Genomic DNA, 17,493 nt, shown 5'->3' on the forward strand with positions numbered 1-17,493 from the left:
CTCTTTTGCTCAAGGCTAGAGCTCTACCCTTTGAGCCACAGCTCCATTTCTAGCTTTTTGCTTTTTAATTGAAGATCAGAGTCTCATAGACTTTTCTGCCTGGGCTGGGTTGGAACAGCAATCCTCAGATCTAAGACTTCTGAGTAGCTCGGAAGCTCGGATGACAGGCATGAGCCACAGTGCCTGTCTCTTATTTAATTGTTTGAGCATGAAATCAAAGCTCTGTGATCTAACTTGGCTACAGCCACAGTCCCTTCCTAAGAGGTATGAGTGAGCTTCCTTGTATGCTTGGACATTAGAAAGGAAAGGGTTTGTTTGCTATTGAAGTTCTATTAGATATTTTGCAACCCAATTGTGGGTTGCAAAATGATTCAGCATTCATAGTAAAGAATCATTTAAAAATCTCTTTAAGGGGCTGGGGATATAGCCTAGTGGCAAGAGTGCCTGCCTCGGATACACGAGGCCCTAGGTTCGATTCCCCAGCACCACATATACAGAAAACGGCCAGAAGCGGCAGAGTGCTAGCCTTGAGTGGGAAGAAGCCAGGGACAGTGCTCAGGCCCTGAGTCCAAGGCCCAGGACTGGCAAAAAAAAAAAATCTCTTTAAGAGCTGGGCTCCAGTAGTTCATGACTGTAATTGTTGCTACTCAGATGGCTGAGGTCTGAGGATATCAGTTCCAATCCAGTCCAAGCAGAAATGTCTGTGAGACTCTTATCTCCAATTATCCATGAAAAAGCCAGAAATGTAGGTGTAACTCAAGTGGTAGTGTGCCAGCCTTGAATGAAAAAGCCAAGTGAGAACATGAGAGTCTGAATCCAAGCCCTAGTACCCACACATAGACACACACACACACACACACCTTTAATGTAAGTTATTATCAAGACTTCTCTCTTTAATAGAACCTAATGCTGGGGCAGGGGGAGCAAAGGGGAAATTTCTACATGTTAAAGAGACCCTGATCAAGGTTGCATCCAGGGAGAAAATAAAGCCCCGTTGCTTCTGAAGTATCCTGTGTTGAGATGGGCCAGGAGCCCACATCTGTAATCCCAGCTACTCATGAGACTGAGATCTGAGGATCGTGGTTTGAAGCCTGCTTGGTCAGGAAATTCCACAAGACTCTTACCTCCAATGAATCAGTAAAAAGTTGAAAGTAGAGCTGTGGCTCAAATGGTAGAACACTAGCCTTGAGGGTAAAAGCTAAGGGAGAGTACTCAGGTCCTGAGTTCAAGCCCCAGTACTAGCACCAAAAAAGAGAGAGAGAGAGAGAGAGAGAGAGAGAGAGAGAGAGAGAGAGAGAGAGAGAGAGAGAGAGAGAAGGAAAAAGGAAGAATGAAGTAAAAAAAGAAAGAAAAAGGCAGGAGGAATGGAAGGAAGGAAGACAGATAAAAGGAAAGAAGGAAGAAAGAATAAGAGAGAGAAAGGAAGATGGGAATGAAGGAAGAAAGATATCTATGAGATAATTTTGATCAGAAAATTTCGATCAGAGAACTCCAGATCATTCTTCTGTCACCAAATCCTATGTTCCATAGATTTTTTTCACCTAAGAACCTTCTATAAGCTTCACTCAGCTTCTCCCCAGTGCTCACACACTGCATGACAAAACCCTTGGTGTCATTCATTCATTCATCTTGGTGCTGGTACTGGGGCTTGAACTCAGGGCTTGGTCCTTTCCTTTAGCTTTTTTTTTTTTTTTGCCAGTCCTGGGCCTTGGACTCAGGGCCTGAGTACTGTCCCTGGCTTCTTTTTGCTCAAGGTTAGCACTCTGCCACTTGAGCCACAGCGCCACTTCTGGCCATTTTCTATATATGTGGTGCTGGGGAATCGAACCCTGGGCTTCATGTATACAAGGCAAGCACTCTTGCCACTAGGCCATATTCCCAGCCCTCCCTTAGCTTTTTCACACCTCTATTTCCAGTTTTTTGCTGATTCATGGGAGATAGGTGTCTCTAGGATTTGTTGACCCCAGGCTGGTTTTGAACCATAATCCTCAGATTTCAGCCTCCTGGAGTAAACGACATGACAGGCATGGGCCATCGATACCTGGTTGTATCTACATTTTTTTTAAAACACGCTGAGAAATGAACCCACCTGGTGATATTTTCTAAAAAACACTAGACAAGATGAATCTATCATTTGCACTACAGATAATTAAATTTATTTTGGATTTACTGTAATTTCTATGTACTGTGCCAGTTAGTAGATTTCTCCATAATGTGCAGATTCACATCTCTGAACCCAGAGGTATTAACACACACTTGTCTCTGCACACACTTTCAAAGCAGAGTCTAGTTTGAGAACCGAATTTATTATGCTTGATGAATGCAATCCAGATTCTGACTGGATTTTTTTCCTTTACCACTGAAAAAGACAAAATGCACATTAACAAGATTCCTTTCCTTCAACATGAAGTAAATAACTATAGTTTTGTTTGTTTGTTTGTTTATGTGCCAGCATTGGGACTTGAACTCAGAGTTTGTGCACTATCTCTTAACTTTTTTGGTAAAGGCTGGCAATGTACTATTTGAGCCATAGCTCCATTTCCAGCTTTTTGCTACTCAGGCTAGCTTGGAACTGTGATTCTCAGATCTCAACCCCTCAAGGATTCTAGGAATAGCCACCAATACCTGGCTATGATCAATTTTCTTTCCTGAGAAGTTTCTGTTTTTCTTTTGTACCTTACAAACCATATACTGGATTATTCTGAAGTAAAACTTACACTATACAAGTTCATCCTTAAAGACAAATGATATAAAATAGTACTTAAATAAAAACACTATCACATTTCATTGTGGTGTGGCCAAACCCCAAAGTAGCACATGATAAGCACACAATGATCCTTTGTGAAAAGAGTAGAGTGAAATTATTAAGAGTAGAGTTAATTATTAGATGTGATATAATCCTAACATTTCCATTTGCATATATTATTCATTTTCAGCTTAAGTTTCAGAGCCATTTACTTTGGTACAACCCTTAGGTAATACAAAATGAAACAAAATAACTCATCCTACCATCCTAGGCGCCAATTAAACTGAGGAATTTATCTCTTCAGAGCCTTAAAGAACAAATGATAAAGCAAATTCATGTTCTCCATGAAAATCAGAGACTGTGGGCTTGGAGTTGTGATGCCTGCTCGGCCCCTTGTGTGGACTGTAAAGCTTTACTGTTGGCACCGTGACTCAAGACAGCTATAAACACTCTGGAGAGGTAGTAGAGTTTCTAGATTGTCCTCCAAATCTCTGTAGTTTGGGGAGGTTCTATGGCATAATGGCTGAGAGTTGCTATGCTCTGATTGGTACAGCTATTGAACTATGTAGACTTCCTTTATGATTATTCTTTCTCTTCTTACATTGTGGCAGTATTGAGATTTGCTCAAGTCCCTGGCCATTGTCTCTGAGCTTGGTTTTTATCTTTTATTTACTCAAGGATGGTGTTCCACTCCTTGAGCCACAGCTCTGCTTCTAGCATTTTGCTTGTTTATTTGGAAATAGGAGTCTTGCTGACTTATCTTCCCTACTGGATTCTAAGTGAGATCCTCAGATTTCAGCCTCCTACTGTAACTAGAATTACAGGGTGCCTCACCACATCCACCTTAGACCATCCATTTCTAAAGGTGTAAATCCTCATCTTTTATGGAGATAATGCCTGCTGATAGGAAGATCTCAAAGAATACATTGGAGCCATTTGTATATATTCCCACAAATCAGGAGCAGAGCCTTTCAACTCCCAGTTTCATCATCGGAAATGCCACTTACCTGTGGACAAATGCAGTCTGCAACTATTCCATGGAAAGTTCCAGAAATATTTTCTTATGTTCTCCATGCATGCGGTTCTGTGTGGCATGACAACATCTTGTGTTTTCCTCCCTTCTCCAGCCCTCCTAGGACAGGAATTGAGTGTGTAGACCCAGGCTGTCTTTGTACCTTGATTTTCCAGATCTTCACCTCTGGAGTAAAGCTATTACAGATACTTACTAGAAGAAAGACTTGTGTTTGCATCTTAGAAGGGGGAGGGTGTGTTTCCCTGGTACGGTCTCAGGCAGAACAGCATTGGTGTACTACCTGTGAATTTGTAAGGAATGTGGATTTCTGGTCCCAATGCCAGTTATGTTGAATCAGAAATCCTAAGGACGGACACTCGCCTTTCCTGGTACAGACAACCAGTCTCTCTGTCTTTGTCTTACTGTAAGGCATTGAGGCTGCAGGAGGAAAATACTCAGTCATGGGAAAATAGTCTCTTCAATTCTGAAATCCTAATCTCCTAACTGATCTTTTGAGCCAGGCACTAGTGGCACATGCCTGTAATCCCAGCTAATCAGGAGGATGAGACTTGACGTTCATAGTCAGCAAAAAGCAGGAAGTAGAGCTGTGGTTCAAGTCACAGAATACCATCATTGAAAGAAAAAACCCAGCAAGAGCACAAGGCCATGAGTTCAAGCCACAGTATTGGAACTTAAAAAAATTGACATTTTGATTTTAATATGGATCCTTTTGAAATGCTTAGCTTAATTTTCTGTTACACATTCACAATTCTTCCAGTTAAAACTACAGTACAATGACAATATGCTATATGTTCATCATTTGTTATGAAAAGAGTTCTAATATTTTACCTAAAATTATGTAAGGTCAATGAAATTCCACAGGAAAATCTCTTTGCAGATTAGGGAGAAGGATGGAGGTTGTAATTGATCAAGATTCATTGTGCTCATACACCTAACATGTTGAGTTGAAACTCCTTTATAGAACTGTTTAAAGATAATAAAAGAAAAACATTTTTTAAAAACCCTGCTCAATCAAAAAAAGAAGAAAAAAAGTAATATCCTGATAAAATAAAATTCATCCTATTCTTCTACTGATTGAAATCAAGCACTTTTTTTTTAAAAAATCAAGCACTGTTTTTGAGAAAGGGAGGTTGGTAGAGGCTGGTCCTGGAATCTGTCCCTTTGCTTTTGTGCTCAAGGCTGGTGCTCTACCACATAAGCCACAAGCTCCAATTCTGGCTTTCTGTTGGTTCATTGGACAGAAGAATCTCAGATGTTTTTCTGCCTGGGCTGGCTTTGAAACACAGTCCTCAGATCTCACTCCTGAGTAGTTGGGATGACAGCCAGGAGCCAAACTGAATCAATCTCTTTAAATACAAAGCTAAGAGCTTTGTATTAATTTACAAAAATAGAGGCACACCTCATACTGGCAAATAAAAGGTACAGCTTGAAGGAAGAGGGAGGTACTGTTATGCCTAGATTTCTGGTTCCCAAAGATCACCAAGGAGCTAATACTGATGAAAATGCACAAGAGTCTTTATTGCAAGCTCGAGCCTGGACTCCCAACCATCACCAACACAGGGGATCTGGATTGAGAGTCCTGACTCTCAGATAGGCAGGGTTTTTATTGGGATTACAAAAAGGGCAGGGTATTTCCAACTTGGCAGATACTTGATTGGATGGCATTTAGTAGGCAAGTCTTGTCCTATTTCTATTGGCTATCTACCCTTTCACTTATCTATTTTGGCTTTGATATCAGGAACTGGCCTGGATATCAGGAATTGACAACAGTTGGTCACATAGTACTGATGCAGGGGGTTAGTACAGGGGGTAGTGCAAGTCACAAATTGGTTAAGCAAGCTGTTTACACAAGCAGATTATTGCGGTCCAACTAACCTAGTACCAACTTTATTTTAACAATTGGGACCATGTTTTCCAATTACCACTAAGCAAGACTGAGCAGGCTAAAACAATCCAGTACTCAATCATAAGTAAACCAACCCAACAGTTACCATGGCATTTTGGCTACTATTATGGTTATTTCTATAATCTATGCCTATGATCATTTTTACTCTCTGTTACCATGGTTGCTACCCAGGTATAGAGGTGAACAAGTGCTCCCTACATTTGTAAATGTCAAACTATAAGAAACTAGTCTCACGGGTGGGGGTGCAGCCCTCTATCATGGAGTCATCACCAAGGTTTAGAAGCTGTTATAATTTTAACACTAAAACTTATATTTAGTTACTCCAGTTTTCATGTCAGCCTTAACATTCCCTCCTCTTCTACTGGTTACTGAGGGGGCAATCATGGCCTCATTATCATACATCTCAATGTCTTCCATGTCCAGGGGCTGATACTGAGACCTGAGCATCATTAGCTGTACCATAATTACTGACACAATCTGTTTCAAATGTAGTGAGCCTGTTAAGAATACAAGGACCAACCATTAAAATAAATATTACCAACATCAAAGGTCCTGCTACTGAGGTTATTAACAATGTCAGCCAAGGGGACCAGTTAAACAAAGACTCATATCATCCCATACTTTCAGTTTATCAATGGATGCATGCATTCCTTGGATGTCCAAATCTACCTGAGTGATGAGAAGTTTATAGATGGCTCCAGATGAGTGTCAGGCCATACTTGATCTTAACCCAAATGGGATGGGAGGGGATGTGGCAGCAGCAGGCAGAAGATTCTCCCAGTGGCTCCAATAGAATGTCACACCTTCTGCTGGGTTGCCTGCAACTTTCTGCATAGACTGGTTAAAGAAGTTTATCCTAAGGCCTGGCTAGTGAAATCCTCTAATATTTTCTTGGTTACATTTTAGCAAATGTTGGTTAGACAATTTAGCTATTGCTTCAGAACCAAGGTTAGGGCATAAGGGATGAGGCCTCCCAAACATTATTTCATAAGGTGTGATACCCTTAAAGTATGGTGTAGGAGGGCCGTCCAGTTTTCACCAGTCTCAACGGATAATTTGGTTAAGGTCTCTTTTCCTCTCTACCTGACCTGAACTTTGGGGTTGATAGGCACAATATAATTTTTAATTAATCGCCAATGATTTACCTATTAGCTGCATTACCTAAGTGATGAAAAGAGGGGCTATTATCTGAGACTATGGATACCGGGAGTCCAAACCTGGGAATTATTTCCTCTAGCAGCTTCTTCACTACTGTCTGTGCTGTTTCCCACTTGGTTGGGAAAGCTTCCATCCATCCTGAAAAAGTGTCTACAAAAGCTAGCACCTTAGAAAAATTGGTTGGGCACTTTCTGGTAGCCCGGAGACCCACCAAAAGAGCCTGGTCATAAACCTTTAGCCACTCCCTACCTTCCAACGAATTCAGTTGGGAAGAGGATTTCTAGGGCCTGAGGCTTCTTTGAGAAGGGAGGGTCAAAGTGGGAGTAAAGCAGGAGGAGAAGGGAGCTCCCTACTTTATTCTGCCTCATCTTTTAAAGTGAGCTGATGGGTGAAGATTATTCATCTTCTGTAATTCTTCAGGCTGGCTGAGGGGCATTGACCTTATGGAGCCAGGAACCTATAACCTTAGTCTACTTTACTGAGAGGTGGCAGGATTAGATGTATATTAGGAGCTTTACTCCAAACTGGAAATGACATTCAACATTTAACATTTAACCACTATGCAGACTTTTTGGGGCTACATCAGTGTAACCTTTTAACATTTTAGTTTGCAAAAGCATTTTCCTGACTGGCTGGGGAAATGGATCTCTGATAACCTAACAATGTGTAAATTACCTTTGTAGGACTCAGATAGGTCTTGATAAGTACACAATCTCAGGTCCACAAGTTTCCTTTCCTGAACAGATATGACAATTCAGAATTTTTGCTGCCAGTTAGGGCTTTGGGAAGATGCAAGGGGTTGGGATTTTGACAATCTTAGCTTTACTACCCACTATCAGAGATGACTGGCAAGTTCCTGCCCACTAGACAGACATAGGTATTAGAAAGGCATGCTTACAAAGTACTCTTCTAGGACCTTCCGGCTCTGATTAACATTTCCAGGGCCAAGCACACATGACTCTAGGATCTGATACCATCTCTGTTATCCAAGGAGTGGCGTACTGCCTCTGTATGCTCCATCACTTTTGTCCCAGGAGTGACTTTTCCATTCTGAGGTAAATGCACCTTTGGCATTTCTCTTGATCTGTCGCTGGACTTGGACTCAGGGCCTGAGTGCTGTCCCTCAGCTCTCCAGTTCAAGGCTAGCACTCTGCCACTTTGAGCTCCACACAACTCTGCTCCCAGCACTATGCATGCTGATTAGAGATGGAGAGTCTCACAGGGACCTTTCTCTGCCCAGGCTGGCTTCAAACCGCAGTTTTCAGATCAATGAGTTGTACAAAAGGCCACTTTACTCCAATTAAAGCAACAAGATGGTCCACACAGAAGTAGTTTTTAAGCATGATCTTACCTGGAACTTATTAAAGGCCAAAGTTACATTTGATAAACTTGTAAGAATCATCTGTCCTTTACTGTAGTCCTACCTGGAAACTGTTATAAAACCTGCAAGGCAAACTGGAATAGCAATTTGAAAAATCATTTTGGAAGCCTTAATTATTTTTGTCCAATTTAAAACAAACATTTAGGGCAACTTTATTTTTAAATCTCATATCTAGAAATTCATTCCTGTTTTTTTTTTTTTTTTTTTGATTTTTTTTTTTCCTCAAATTTTTATTATCAAACTGACGTACAGAGAGGTTACAGTATCATACGTTGGGCATTGGATACATTTCTTGTACTGTTTGTTGCCTTGTCCCTCATGCCCCCCTCCCTCCCTGTTTTGTTTTTTTTTAAAGTCTAACACGAACCACTGTTTTTACAATTAAACTTTAGCTTTCAAATGTATTTGAAGAACTCTGAAATCTAGAGGTACTGGTCACAGTCCATTGCCTCAAGGTGGCTTGTTTAAAAAGGGCCTTTTTTTCCCCTTCAGTCTGACTTACTGCCTAGAACACCTCTGAACTCAAATGACAGTTTTCCCTTAATGTAAGAATTATAAGTACCATAATTAAAAACACAAGAATCCAGACTTGGACTTCCGGGAACATGGTAGAGGAGTAGGAGAACCCCAGCTGAGCTCCCTCCAACATCGCAGTTTTACCACTACAGAGAAAATTTTCCTCCTAGAAAGACAGCCCAAGTCAGTTATAACAGTACAGGGATTCTGGCCAGGAAGGAAAAATCAACTTTGCTGGCCTGAAAACACAGATTTGAGCTCCGGGAAGCACCCGGATGCCACGCCAGTGCCAGCGCTGGCACAGCGCCCCTCACTCCGCACACCTAAAGCATACAACTGCGACCAGGAAGAAATCCTCCAGACAACGGCAGACAGACATGGATGGCAGGCTGAGCACAGACAGGCTGAAATTACAGAGAAGCCAGAGTATCCCACAAAAGACATTCTCACTAGCACCCACATAGCAGCTTCTGGGAGGTAGCCCTTCCCCCACCACCAGAGCAAAGTGCTGTCTTTGACACTGGCATAGAGTCAGACCACACTGGAACTAAAGCAGGCCTGGTGAGAGCGAGGACAAAGGGGCCATCATTGAAAAGGGCAAGAGGGGGCTGGGGATATAGCCTAGTGGCAAGAGTGCCTGCCTCGGTTACACGAGGCCCTAGGTTCGATTCCCCAGCACCACATATACAGAAAACGGCCAGAAGCGGCGCTGTGGCTCAAGTGGCAGAGTGCTAGCCTTGAGCGGGAAGAAGCCAGGGACAGTGCTCAGGCCCTGAGTCCAAGGCCCAGGATTGGCCAAAAAAAAAGAAAAAGAAAAAGAAAAGGGCAAGAGGGACCGACCAGTGAGAGCCAGCTCCGCACAGGAGAATGACCCCTGCGCAGGCTGGAGGCTCGACTCGGGCCGTGGCTCACGCACTCAGATGAACTCAGCCAGAGGTGCCCCCCCTGCCACCGGAATTTCTAATTTAAAACTGAAAGCAGTGAGCAACTACCAGTGGCACAGAACAACCAGACGGGAGAATAAAAAGTTCTCGAGACAGATAAATGTTCCCATCACAGAGGAAGCTCAGTTCCCAGCCCGAAATTGAGCTGAATTCCATAACCAGCTCCGACCAGGAGGGTGGAAACTCTCCCAGGCAAGCATCTCTCAGCCAGGTAAACCAGGCCAGAGGTGCCCCGCCCTGCTGAGTCCACAGCCTATTCAAAGCCAGGCATTAAAGGCAGCCGCCCCAAAGCAGATGGGAGGAGACAAGGTTCCAATGATGGTTCACGTGCCCCATCTACAGAGGACTCCCTAGCCCTACCTGCAAGCTGTCTGAACCACAGAACCCCAGGATTTCACTAACAGAGGAGGAGGGTCAAAGCAGATCCACCCACTGCAAACTGAAAGCAAGTCAAACCAGCAAAGCAGCAAAATAGACTGCAGAACATTGTAAGGAAACCAGAGACTGTAGAAAGCCAACCCAAACAAGGAAGACTCCATTTTTTAAACTTCTTTTTTTTTTTTTTTTATTTCTGAGACATCGTTGGTTTCTTCTTTTCCATTTTTATTTGTTTTATCAGGTTTTTGGGGGGCTGTTTGTTTTTCTAAAAAAATTATTTTTCTCTGTTTTGTGCATTTCTCTTCTAGTATTTTCTCTTTGTTACTCTCTTCATATTCTCTTTCTTTAAAATTACATTCCTATGAATAACATCTTTTAGTTTGCAGGGGGTGGATCTGCTCTGACCCTCTTCCCCTGTTAGTGAAATCCTGGGTATCTGTGGTTCCCACAACTTGCAGGTAAGACTTGCGAGTCCTCTGTGATGGGGGACGTGAACAGTCTCGGGAACTGTGGCTCCTCTGGTCTGCTCTGGGGCGGCTGCCTTTGACACCTGGCTTTGGATAGGCTGTGGACTCAGCAGGGCAGGGCGCCTCTGGCCTGGTTTACCCGGCTGAGAGTTGCTTGCCTGGAAGAGGTTCCTCCCTCCTGGGCAGGGAGGCCTCCTGGGTAGAGCTGGGTATGGAATTCAGCTCCGTTTCAGGGTGGGACTTGGGCTTCCTCTGTGATGAAACTGTTTATCTGTCTCGGGAACTGTTTGTTCTCCTGTCTGGCTGTTCCGTGCCACCGGTACGGTAGCTGCTGGCCGCTTTCGCTTTTAATGTAGGAATTCTAGCGGGCAAGGCAGGGCACCTCTAGCTGAGCTGTGGCCCAGGATGAGCCCCCTGCCTGGGCAGGGGTCGTTCTCCTGGGTGGAGCTGGCTGTCACTGGTAGGTCCCTTTTGCCCTTCTCAAAGACGGTCGCTTTGTCCTTGCTTTCCCCAGGCCTGCTTTAGTTCCTGTGTGGCCTCACCCTATGCCAGTGTAATGGATTATTCTATTCATCATAGTCCAAACCTTGCCTAACACCGGGGACGCAGGCAAATTTGACAAATTCTGGGAACATTGAAATTAACTGAATTTATTGTTCTAGAAAGAGAGGGAAAAAACTAGCACATAAAGATACATAAAACAGAATTAATATCTTAATGACAGAGATTGATATCAGTGAATGACACTAATGGATGTCATGAAATTCACTGGTCATGCCAGGCTTTGGTATCTCACACTTGTAATCCCAGCTACTTGTGAGGTTGAGATCTGAGGATTGCAATTTGAGGCCAGCCCAAGCAGAAAGATTCATGAGACTCTTATCCTCCAATTAACCAGAAATAAGCCTAAAGTGGAGTTGTGATTCATGTGGTAGAGCACCAGCCTTGAGCAAGAAAGCCAAATAAGAGTATGAGGCCTTGGGTTTGAGTCTCACTGCTGGTACCAAAATAAAACCCCTCCTCACTATAATTCTTCCTTTTTTGTTTTCTTTTTAATTTTGTGCAGCAGGTTTGCTTGTTCAAGCTCTGTGTCTCTTACCAAGTGGACAAAAGGACTTGTATTCAGTTTTCTATGAAAGCAAGTTGTATTTTTCTTTTTTCTTTTTTTATTTAAAGGGTTTTGTTGAAAGGGTTTTGTATCTATCATGCTAGAAATTACATTTTCACACAGGCCCAAAAAAGTGTTTTAGGAGAGTACTGGTCCAGACTCAAGGTCAGTGCTAGTCTTCCTTAAATCTTAATTTCCATGAACTGGTTTGGCCTGGCATCTGCAGCATGCTTTCTTGTGTGCCCTTGAAAGGAATATCAAATGTTCATGCATTTAGCTAAACACTTGGCCGGTTGCATTTTGGAAAGCTATCCATCTCTGTTGGTGTGCAATACCAATAGTTTGGAGGTTCCTTAGAATAGCAAGTATGACATCCCTGAGCCACTAGCACTTGGAAAATATGGCCTCCCCTTCCTGTTTTCCTTCCTGTTTTGTTCTTTTCTGGTAGTGCTGGGATTTTAACTCGGGGCCTCACACTTGCTAGGCAGGCACTTTTAACTGAGTCATGTCTGGGTCTCAGCTCCAGTCCTTTCTTATTTGAATGATAGCACACATGTTGAGAAGCCTTGGGATGGCTATGAATGTGGAAGTTTTGCCTACAGTGTTTTCTGGGGTGATAGAGGAAAAAATGTGGACAGTCATCTAATCTGATCAAAATTCTTTTGGGGTGTTTTCTACCTATTTAATATTTCTGAAACTTAGAAACCTATTTCCCTAGGTTTTCTAGCTCCCCTCACACCCTTCTATCATCACACTTTTTTGTTTAATCAAAACTCAACAAATATCAGAATTATGAATGGATGGCTGCTCTCGTCTGCAATTTTCTTTGAATGGAAATCCTCAGATAAGAAGAGTAAGGTTTCAAAAATGTAGATATATGCAACAAGATTCAAATTCAGCATTTCTTAATAGCAGGTATTTCTATGCCTGTTTATTTACTGAAAGTACTGGGGCTTGAACTTGGGATCTCAGGCTCAGTAGGCCAAGTTCTACCACCTGAGCTACACCTTAAGCCCAAATGGCATTCCTTCTTTGTTTCCTCTCCTCTCCCCTCCCTTGCCTCTTCCTTTCCTCTCTTTTCCCCTCCCCTCCCTTCTCTTCTCTTGTATTTTCATTTTGTGCCATTGCAAGGGCTTGAACTCAGGGCCTTACACTCTTACTCAGTTTTTTCACTTACAGTGGGTGCTCCACAACTTGAGCCATACCCCTTCCATTTTGCTGGTTAATTCAAAATTTTGCAGGACCTTTTCTTCCCACTAGCACTGAACCAGGATCCTCAGAGCTCAGTGTCTTACACAGAGAGCTAGGATTACAGGTGTGAGCTCAGATGACTGGGACACGCAATCAAGATATTCTCCTTGCAGACACACACACACACACACACACACACACACACACACACAGTCTCTTAGGCTGGTTCCTAGATGTCACCAACACTTCCTTGCTTTCCACTTGGCCTCACCACCAGGCTTGGCAGGCCAATTTGGCTGTGGCTTTTGCCTGTCCCTGTGGCCCTGCCTTCCTGGGTCTTCAAAAATGTGGCTTCATGTGCAGATAGCTCTCCTTCCTCCCTCCCTCTTCCCTTCCCAGGCACATTCTTTGGAGTAAAGAAATTGAAGCAGACCTCTCCCCTTCCCTCAAGCCAGGACCATGGGAGCCAGAGGCAGGCAGGCACCAATTAGAGCCACTCAGGTTGCATAAGCTCAGGGCCACCATTCCTGTGCCTCTGCTCCAGCAAGACATATTTACTCAGATCATTAAGTTGATTTTTTAAATCAGGAATTCAAAACCAGCAAGCATGTGGTTGTCAGAAGACTTAGAAATGATGAAAGAAAAAAAAAAATACTCTCTAGGAAAGGGAATCCACATGCCATGAGTGGATCAAGAATCTACTTATAACCTGAACTAGATAAGCAACTTGATTCTGCCCCTTCCTTTCATTGATCTGGTGCTTGTCCAGGAAGCTGAGTCACCTCGTGGGAGACCCACCCATGCCACGTGCTCACATCCACTGCTCAGCAGGGCCTGGCTTGGCTCTGTGCTTAGAGGGCCTTCCTGCATAGTTAAGAAGCACCATTTAAAGTGAGCAGCCACGGACAATACCAGTGGCTCAGGCCTGTAATCCAAGTTACTCAGATAGCTGAGATCTGAGGACTCCAGTTTGAAGCCAGCCTGGACAGGAAAGTTCATGAGAATCTTTACCTCCAATAAACCACCAGAAAAACAGAAGTTCTGCTGTGGCTCAAGTAGTAGAGCACAAGCCTTGAGCAAAAATGCTCAGAGACAACACTCAACCTCTAAGTTCAAGTCTCAATACTAACACTGACATATTCACACATACTTCTACGCATACATAAAATAAAATAAAACACATAAGACTATATCTATGTTTTAGATAGCTATATGTTCTTAAGGGATACTGTCCTTTCATTAAAACAACAACAACAAACAACAAAAATACTTGGCAGGTGCTGGTGGCTCATGCCTGTAATCCTAGCTACTCAGGAGGTTGAGATATGAGGATCGTGGCTTGAAGCCAGCCCAGGCAGGAAATCCCATGAGATTCTTATCTCCAATGAACCACCTGAAAACCAGAAGTGGATCTGTGGCTCAATGTGGCACAGCATTAGCCTTAAGCAGAAAAGCCCAAGGACAGTGCTCAGGCCCTGAGTTCATGCCCTGTGACCAACAACAACAAAAATTTTAAAAAAAATTCCTGAGACAGAAAAATGAGCAGAGTTTACTAATGAGCTTTCATAATGAGCATCCCACCTTCTTGTCTTCTGACTTCTTTTTTTTTTTGCCAATCCTGTGATTTGAACTCAATGCCTAGGCACTCTCCCTGAGCTTCTTAGCTTCTTGAGTTCTACAACATGAATCCAAGTGCCACTTTGGCTTTTTCTGTTTATGTGGTACTGAGGAATGGAACCGAAGGCTTACATGTATGCTAGGCAAGCACTCTACCACTAAGCCACATTTCCAGCCCCATTGTCTTTTTTTTTTAAGTTAATGGTCTTTTGATTGGAAAAAAAAAAAAGACTAGCATTTACAACTTGGAATGGACATAAATTGTCAATTTCTTGAACAGCAACCTTGATGCTTGTGCTCAAGGCGAGAGCCACGGCCTGCTCTGCTGGCTCCAAGCCACACTTCTGAAAGCTTAAGAAACAGGAATCCAAGGATGCACCCAGGAGAGAGGCCTTATTTAAAAATGGAGACAACGCTAAAACCAACGGACCAGGCACGTCACTAGGGTGTCACCATCACCGTGGACTGGAGCATGTGGAGGGCAGAGGACCTTCCTGCCACCGGGGCTCTGTCTCAGGCTCACCCTTCACCCATTTTCTGCACATCATCCTGAGGTAAAGCAATTTTAAATGTGTCTTGTTTTCAGTAAACCAGCTAGGACAATTGATACTCACAAATTGAACTAGAACCTATTGGAGTAAGTTTCAAATTATTTTCATCTTTTGACTTTAATACAAATGCCTGACTGTGCTCAATCGTCAAGCTGCATGCATGAAAAACTGGCCAGCCCAAACAGTGTATAAGCAAATGAAACTGGAAGGAATCCACTAAGTGCTTCCTTATCATTAAGGTAGAACAAGTATTATATTGTAAAACTCATGTGTAGCTTCATCTTTAGGGGACAGGACCACCAACCAATACATGCAGATTTTTTTTGGGGGGGGGGCAGAAGTGACTTTTGAATAAATGAACTTTCTCTTTTTCTTTCTTTCTTTCTTTTTTTCTGCAAGAGGTGAGTAAAAGATTCAATTTGATTCTTCTAGGGGGGAAATTGTTGAAAGAAGGTCTTCATTTTGCAGTAATCATCTGTATGAATTCTTCATAGTTGACTTGTTTGTCTCCATCGATATCTGCTTCTCTGATCATCTCATCTACTTCTTCATCTGTTAGTTTTTCTCCCAAGTTTGTCATGACATGGCATAGTTCTGTTGCGCTGATATAACCATTCCCATCCTTGTCAAAGACTCCAAATGCCTCACGGATCTCTTCTTCGCTATCTGTGTCTTTCATTTTTCTAGCCATCATAGTCAAAAACTCTGGGAAGTCAATGGTGCCATTACCATCAGCATCCACTTCGTTGATCATATCCTGCAATTCAGCTTCTGTTGGGTTTTGACCCAGTGACCTCATGACAATTCCAAGCTCCTTTGTTGTGATGGTGCCATCACCATCTTTATCGAACAGGGAGAAAGCTTCCTTGAATTCAGCAATCTGTTCCTCAGTGAGCTGATCAGCCATGGTGCGAGCGAAGGTAGGAAGAGCCGAGGGAGCGCGGGAGGCTGCACCAGCGCAGGGCTTGTGACGGCGGGGGTGCCTCTGTGGCTGCGCTGTGTGCAGTTACCGCCGCCACTGCCTGCGCCCCCGCCCAACTGCGAGTAATGGCAATGCATCCGCAAGACTTCCAGAGCCCCCTGCCCCCATTGTCTTCTGATTAATTCCAGTTTCTGTACTTCTTGTTGAGTGCCCTGAGCCTGATGGTGTGTGTTTGCTGTCCCTGGCTTTCCAGGCTTGTGTTTATCCCCAGCTTTCCCGGTTTACCTGGGAGAGCACGCCGGATGCCTGCCAGTGCAAACTGCCCTCACTGGAGCCTCTCAGCAGGACTTGGGTGTACAGGGGCATGCCGGCTGCGCCAGCATCACCAGCATACTCAAATTCTTCCTGATTATGAGATAGTTCTGAACCTTGTGTGTGGCCTCACATGCCTAGTAGCCTGCTTTGTGATGTGGAAGCACAGGTACCAGGTCTTTTATTGGGGTGTCTGGATGTGTTCCTTGACAAGGCCCCAACACCAGCAGTGAAATATCTAAACAATCTTGCTAAACAACATCAAAATTCAAAATCCCAAACTCTAACCCCTCCAAAAAAAAAACAAAACAAAAAAAAACCCAAATACACTACTGACCAGCTGAAGTTAAAGGAACATTTTTTTTTTTTTTGCCTGTCCTGGGCTTGGACTCAGGGCCTGAGCACTGTCCTGGCTTCTTTTTGCTCAAGGCTAGCACTCTGCCACTTGAGCTACAGTGCCACTTCTGGCTGTTTTCTATATATGTGGTGCTGGGGAATCGAACTCAGGGCTTCATGTATGTGAAGCAAGCACTCTTGCCAATAGGCCATATTCCCAGCCAAGAAACAATTTTTTTTTTTTTTTTTTAGAAATAAAATGAACAATCCCCCAAGCAACTCCACCGCTTGGACAATAGAGAATGATTCATAGCGCTAAAGGAATATAGTTTTTAAAATATTTTTTCAGTCTACAAAAAGAGCATTGCTTCAGATTTCTATTGTATTTAAATTGTTTGTATGTGTCTAATATGTGGGGAGGAAAGAAGATCCAAATTGATTTAGGAGAATATTAAAAGTTGAAAAGAACACTTGAACAGAGGCAGATATATATATGCCAATGCCATAGATAGATCTTTATAGTCTGGGGGGTCTAATGCTCATTTTAATATTCATTTCTACCCATTAATTTATGTAGATATCTTGCTTTCCCTTCCTCCCTCCCTTCCTCTTCCCTCCCTTCTCTTCTTCCTTCCCTCCTCTCTTATCCCTTCCCTTCCCTCCACTCCTCTCCCCTCTCCTTTCTGCCCTTCCTATGGTGCCAGTACTGGGGCTTGATCTCACACTCCTGCTTAGTTTCCCCCCCTCAAAGGTTGCACTCTATCATTTGAGTTACACCCCTGTTACTGGCTTTTTTTCTTTTGTGCTGTCCCATTGCAGGTAATGGTCTCTTGGATTTGTCAGCCTGGGCTGGCTTTGAACCAGAACTCTCAGATCTCAGTCTCCTGAGAAGCTAGACATGAACCAACCACACTGGTGCCTGTTGAA

General features: G+C 43.3%; 2 protein-coding genes and 1 pseudogene across 2 annotated transcripts in view; 1 reads left to right on the forward strand and 2 right to left on the reverse strand.

The window, feature by feature from the left end:
• LOC125341333 (rho-related GTP-binding protein RhoB-like) overlaps positions 1–7,863 on the reverse strand; it is a 42,435-nt gene extending 34,572 nt beyond the window's left edge. Inside the window, 2 exon segments of the mRNA XM_048333359.1 lie at positions 6,007–6,182; positions 7,818–7,863. Coding sequence (XP_048189316.1) covers positions 6,007–6,182; positions 7,818–7,863 — 222 coding nt within the window.
• A 1,921-nt stretch (positions 7,864–9,784) lies between these two features.
• Positions 9,785–16,463, forward strand: LOC125341334 (annotated as a pseudogene).
• LOC125341302 (calmodulin-alpha-like) lies at positions 15,390–15,985 on the reverse strand. The gene has a single exon (XM_048333333.1). The coding sequence runs from the start codon at positions 15,901–15,903 to the stop codon at positions 15,454–15,456; it is 450 nt and encodes a 149-aa protein (XP_048189290.1). The 5' UTR covers positions 15,904–15,985; the 3' UTR covers positions 15,390–15,453.
• Positions 16,464–17,493: the final 1,030 nt, after the last annotated feature.

Source organism: Perognathus longimembris, chromosome 24 (genome assembly GCF_023159225.1).
Source record: "Perognathus longimembris pacificus isolate PPM17 chromosome 24, ASM2315922v1, whole genome shotgun sequence".
Taxonomy (NCBI): Eukaryota; Metazoa; Chordata; class Mammalia; order Rodentia; family Heteromyidae; genus Perognathus; species Perognathus longimembris.

Excerpts from the sequence above, each read along its gene's own strand:
- LOC125341302 (XM_048333333.1), bottom strand. The coding sequence starts at position 15,903 with ATGGCTGATCAGCTCACTGAGGAACAGATTGCTGAATTCAAGGAAGCT.